A 6469-nucleotide genomic window follows, 5' to 3' on the forward strand; every position below is an offset into this window, starting at 1 on the left:
TTTGATTCTTCCCTTCTTCCTGGGTGATCACTCAATCTCTAATGCTATGAATATTTAATGTCCTGTTTGACCTCCAGTTAAGCTTCAGATTCCATATCTAAATAATTGGTATCATAATTGCTATAGACTTGAACAAAGTTAACTTCCCTAATCTCCTCCTTATTGAGCTTCCAACCCCCCTGTCCAGAACCAACACCCACCACCACAACCACTACCACACCATAGTTTCCAACATAACCAGAATGCTACCATTTTTGCCCTATCAAACATAATGTCCTATTCATCTATCATTTCTATCATATTCTGATGTAAACTCCTTGTCAAAATCATCGTCTTCATCTCCAAATTCCTCCACGGCTTTGAACCTCCCTGCATATGTTGTGTATCCTTCCATTTATCCAGTGTTCATCCATTTCTGATTGACCATGTCTTTTCCCTTCTTATTGATTTATCAGCTGTGTCATGACCCTGCACCACTCCCTTTGAAATCCCATTATTTGATTTCATTCATCCTCACGTTCAAAACTCCTTAAAGCTTACTCCTTCAAATTTGCTTCAGCCATCTTCTATACTTTCCTCCATTTCTTTCTTGGATCCTAAACCATGAAACGCTTTGAGACATTTTACTATATTAAAGTAACTTTATTTTTTGTTAGTAATTGGAAAGTGAATGAACTCTTACATAAACTTCAAGAACACCAAGACGAGGTGTAGCACAACTATCAGGAGGGCGAAATTTTCTAAACTTTGTGTCTGAGTATCAAAGATGAGAGGAATATCAAGATGATGTTTCAAATTCTGATGGCGATAATCCTTGTGACATTTCTGACTCAGATTGCCAGTTACAACTGAGGCGGCTTTATATTGTGCAACCAATACTATCAGAAACTGGGTTGCCCTATTCAATTCATTTTATGAAGACCCAAATAACGAATAATAACCAATACTCTCTCTGTTGGAATTAAGTTAACCCTAGAGAAATGCACTGAGAAGTGTCATTTTATCACTCAGGTGTCATCAGAAATTATGTCATGATAATGTGACCTTAGATAAAATAATTGTTCATGAGTAGGATGATTATAAAATAAGAGCCCATATTAAGGCAAAACTTGAATAAAAGTTTAGTATTTCTTTGGTTGTTTCTCTAGAGATGTTTGTATATTCAGTAAATAAAGGAGTTTTCAAGACATTTTATTAGGCTGTATATATTTACTTTAACATCTGAATTATGAATAATGAGTTATGAGTAATTGAAATCATTAATAACTTAAAACCAAATTGATGTGTGAATTTTAACAAGTTTTTATCTGTGCCATGAAGACCTCCTACTTTGTATGACTATTTCAAAGTTGTGCTACAGTGAACTCACAGAAATAGTTATTGATAATAGGGTAGGATTGTCATTCCGGGGTCTCGATTCTTCCATCAGGATGAAATGCAGTTCAGGGAATCACCAAATGTAAGCAACAGGGGAAATTTTGGAGAACATGATCAATTATGTGCCTCTTTTTCGGAGCCCTATCTAGGGGTGTATGTAGGGAGGGCTATAAAGTCTGGAGGATCAGTCAGTAGGAGGGTGTTCAGCAGTGAAAGATTGTCAGCCCCACCATCAGAGGTAGCATTGCTAAAATATGAAGAGGAGTACAAATGCCCCTCTGTTAGTGTTTGTTGACCACAAAAGAGGTAAATGCCAAAGAGTGCAAGGGATTGGACATGAGGGGGAATGTCTACTGCAGTATTGCAGACAGCTGCAGTTACAAATGGGGAGGTGGTGGCATCATGGTAATGTCACTAGATGAGTAATCCATAGGCTTAGGCTAATGCTCTGGTGGCATGGGTTCAAATACAACCATAGCAGTTGATGGAATTTAAAATCAATTAATAAATCCTGAATTAAAAGCTAGTCTTAATAATATTGACCATCAAATGATTGTCATAAAGCCCATCTGTTTCACTGATATCCTTTCGGAAAGCAAAACTGCTGGCCTTACAGGTTCTGGCCTACATGAGATTCCAGATGCACAGCAACATGGCTGAATCTTAACTGCCCTCTGAAATGGCTTTGCAAGCTAATTAGTTCAAAGGTGATTAGGATGGGTAATAATTGCTGGCCTTGCCAGAGATACCTGTATGCCATGAAGGGAAAAGAAAAGCTAAGTTTATAGACTCATGTTTTCCATATTGAATGGTGTCTCTGCCTCTGATACTACCTGATCTGCCACTGGGAGTGCTTCTCAGAAGACCTGATGTGATAGCTACCAATGGAAATGCAGTTGACACTGTGCCCTCAAATAAGCCCATCGAGGTGCAATTTGTTACTGGTTTAGAGGGTGCTAACCATTTCCCCCCCACATCATTCAAACTCCTTCATAATGTCTTGGAGCAGGAAGAGGTCATGTTGTCCTTCTGTCTGTTTTTGGGCTTCTGCACCTCTAACCCATCTCTAGACCTGTTTTCATAGGCTGTTGAAAATTCAGCTCATAATATTAGCTCAAATAACTTTCTACAGCTCTCTCATTATTTAATTGTTCCTTTGCAAATTACTAATTCATGCAGTGAAAACGACAGATCAAGTCATACAGCACGGAAACACACCCTTCGGTCAAACTCATCCATGCTGACCAAGTTTCCTAAACTAAAGTAGCTCCATTTGCCTGCGTTTGACCCATATTTCTGTAAACCTTTCCTACTCGTGTATCTATGCAAATGTATTTTAACTGTTGTAACTGTACCTGCTTCTCCACTTCCTCTGACAGCTTGTTCCATAAACAAACCACCCTCTGTGTGGAAAATGTTGCCCCTCAGGTCCCTTTTAAATTTTTCTTTTAAATCTTTCTCCTGTCACCTTAAAATTCTGCCCTCTAGTTTTGAACTCCCCTACCATAGGGAAAATACAACTGGTATTCACCCTATCTGTGCCCCTCATGATCTTATAAACCTCTATGAAGTCACCCGTCAACCTCCTAATGCTCCAGTGAAAAAAGACTCAGCCTATCCGGCTTCTCCTTGATATCTCAAAACTTCTAGTCCTGGATAAATCCTTGTAAATCTTTTCTGCACCCTTTTCCAATTTAATAATGTCCATCTAAAGCAGGGCAACCAGAACTGTATGCTGTATACAAAGGCCTCACCAACGTTCTGTATAACTCAATGATTGGCCTCCACAGCCCTTTGTGGCAATGAGTTCCATAGGTTCATCATCCTCTGGCTGAATAAATTTCTCCTCATCTCAATTTTAAAGAATCATCCCTTCACTCTGAGGCTGTTCCCTTGAATCTTAGCCCCATTGATATTGACATCCAATTTTCTAGTTGCATGAGTGCGCATGTTATATTTTTGCAGCCTGCATCGGGTCTGAAACTTGAGAAGGAAGTGCTATATTAATGATGCAGGACATGGCTGAAAGGAAAACAGACAGAACACCCAGTGAGACAAAGAAAGATTTAATGGGTTAAGCAATTTATAAACTGTTCAAAACGTTACGTCTTCAAGGAGGTAAACAGTCTCAAAGCCGAGGGAGGATGTGGCGGTTAGAGTGTCGAATTTTAGGAATCAGACTTCAGGGAAGTACAGTAAGGATTGGGGGATGGGGCAGAAAACAGTAAGCGGTTGGGTAGTGGACTGTCAATTTTTGATGTTCCATGGGAGTTGGTCAGGTTTTTATTATTTCATGGGATATGGACATCACCGCCTAGGTCAGCATTTATTGCCCATCTGTAATTGTATTAGTTCAGAGTCAACCATATTCTGTGGGGCTGGGGTCATGTGTGGGCATCCTTCCTTATATACAGGGCCCAAAACTGCTCATAATAATCTGACCAGAGCCTTAAGCAGCCTCAGCAGTACATCTCTGCTGTTGCACATCTCTAGCCCTCCCAAAACTGAAAGAAAGCACTCTGCACTTGTTACTATTTGGCAAGCTGTAGTTTGCAATAACTGGAATAACTTATCTATCTTCAGGTGAAACAGCTCTGCATATTGCAGTGGTGAATCAGAATGTCGACCTCATCAAAGAGCTGCTGGCTGTAAATGCAGATATCAAACATTCTCGTGCTGTAGGAACTTTTTTCACTCCAGGAAAGGATTGTCGATGTTATTATGGTACGGTAAGATTTCTTAACTGTACATTTACAATAAAACAGTGTTCAGAAATGAGTTAGTTGCTTTGGGTCACCTATTATCACTCTTTATTGATGCTGTAGTGTTCCAGATTTGATTTCAATTATGGTGATGTTAGTAGGTGCTGCAATTAATCTCAATATCCCCAGTTTAAGGGAGGCAGCAGAACAACAGGAGTCTAATTGTTGTGCACTGATTCCTATTAGAAATAAAGGAAATGAAAACATGATCAAGCTTGGCTATTTTATCCCTCACAGTCAGAAAACCAGCTGATTGTGACAGGTCAACTTCAGAACTGAATAGTTGTAACATCAGTGTGAGATTAAAGGAATGCTGGTGTTTATAACAATGCGTATCAATATGTAATGTAACTGTCCTGCTTTCAGGACAGGAGGAAAGAAAATTGAGAGTGAGAAGAACAAAAAGTTGTCTTTCCATCTGAGTTCATGTGATGGGTCATCATCCTTTCTTCATGGAAATTATTTGCTTCAGTCCTTAACGTTGACTGTGTGTGATAATGTGAAAGTGATGATATAAGTTTCTCCATATTTTTGACTTTGATGAAAATAATGAATGAGATGTAAAGAAAAGGTTGCTTATTTGAAATCAATCACTTTTGAAATGTTTGTTCATAAATTGTTTTGTCCTCTCTGTCCTTGAGCTACAGTTGATTATGTGGGATAGTGTTCTAAGACTGAAAGGAAGGGAGTTCCATGATTTTGTGCCAACTTTCAAATAGCGATTGTGGGTAACTTAGAGGCACAGTCAAATCTGGACCAGTGTCTCAGGTATAGTGTCTTATGTGGAAATACTTACTGTTGTTCCTATTTTGGAGATTATATATTAGAAAAAATAAAGTCAAGAATGAGATGGACCATTGGAACTCAACTTCGTAGTATCATAATTTTCTCAGTGCAGCATCTAATTAGATTTGAATAAACCTGATGGTCTTATTTCTATGAAATTGTTCTATTGTTCTGTTTATTGAGGAGGAAAATATTTTTTCAATATTTATTAGAGATCTACAATTAAATAACCTTAATTTATGTTCACATATCACATTGACTGGTTCAACCTGAAGTATTACTCTGGATTACCTTATCTGTAAAATGCAATCTATAAACTCGATGTGTTCCTGCTTGAATCATGAACCTCATTTTTTTTTTACATATTTGTAAAGAAACTTTAAGTCCAACTGCAGGTCTTGTGATAGCCTTTTTTTTCCCTTTTCTCAATAACCTCTTCCAACCATTTTTAGATGGTGTTAGGTACATTTAAATGGAAACAAAAACAGGTTGTTTAATTCACAGAGTAGCCTTTATATGCACCATAACTAACAAGTCATGGAATGACAATGAAACCTGTCTTTATTTTGGACCTAAGAGCCTTAGAATGAAATGGGGCAGAAGAGAATCATTGGGCCTATCAAGCTGTGCCTGAACTTTGAAACAGTTATACAAAGAGTCCTAGTCCCCTGTTCTTTCTTCACAGGCCAGCATCATTTTTTTCCTTTACAATGTTTGTCTAATTTACTTTTGAACTTTGTTATTTGATCTGCTTCCTTTAACTCCACAGACTGCATTTTACAGCACAAGACAATTTGTTGAATAAAATATCCTTATCTTCCCTCTGGTTCATTTACTAGAACATAGAACATAGAACATTACAGCGCAGTACAGGCCCTTCGGCCCTCGATGTTGCGCCGACATGTGAAACCAATCTGAAGCCCATCTAACCTACACTGTTCCATTATCATACATATGTTTATCCAATGACCATTTAAATGCCCTTAAAGTGGGCGAGTCTACTATTTTTGCAGGCAGGGCATTCCACGCCCTTACTACTCTCTGTGTAAAGAACCTACCTCTGACATCTGTCCTTTATCTATCACCCCTCAATTTAAAGCTACGTCTCCTCGTGCTAGCCATCACCATCCGAGGAAAAAGGCTCCCACTGTCCAGCCTATCTAATCCTCTGATCATCTTGTATGTCTCTATCAAGTCACCTCTTAACCTTCTTCTCTCTAACGAAAACAGCCTCAAGACCCTCAGCCTTTCCTCATAAGACCTTCCCTCCATACCAGGCAACATCCTGGTAAATCTCCTCTGCAGCCTTTCCAATGCTTCCACATCCTTCCTATAATGCTGTGACCAGAACTGTACGCAATACTCCCAAGTGCGGCCGCACCAGAGTTTTGTACAGCTGCAACATGACCTCATGGCTCCGAAACGCAATCGCTCTACCAATAAAACCTAACATACTGTACGCCTTCTTAACAACGCTATCAACCTGGGTGGCAACTTTCAGTGATCTATGCACATGGACACCGTCAGTGATCTATGCACATGGA

At 39.1% G+C, this 6469-nt stretch overlaps 1 protein-coding gene across 1 annotated transcript in view; it reads left to right on the forward strand.

The window, feature by feature from the left end:
• LOC109923958 (transient receptor potential cation channel subfamily V member 5-like) overlaps positions 1 to 6469 on the forward strand; it is a 123928-nt gene that overhangs the window by 64347 nt on the left and 53112 nt on the right. The window contains exon 4 of the mRNA XM_048604609.1: positions 3961 to 4101. Coding sequence (XP_048460566.1) covers positions 3961 to 4101 — 141 coding nt within the window. The remainder of the gene's footprint in view (positions 1 to 3960; positions 4102 to 6469) is intronic.

Source organism: Rhincodon typus, chromosome 13 (assembly GCF_021869965.1).
Source record: "Rhincodon typus isolate 14 chromosome 13, sRhiTyp1.1, whole genome shotgun sequence".
Classification (NCBI taxonomy): domain Eukaryota; kingdom Metazoa; phylum Chordata; class Chondrichthyes; order Orectolobiformes; family Rhincodontidae; genus Rhincodon; species Rhincodon typus.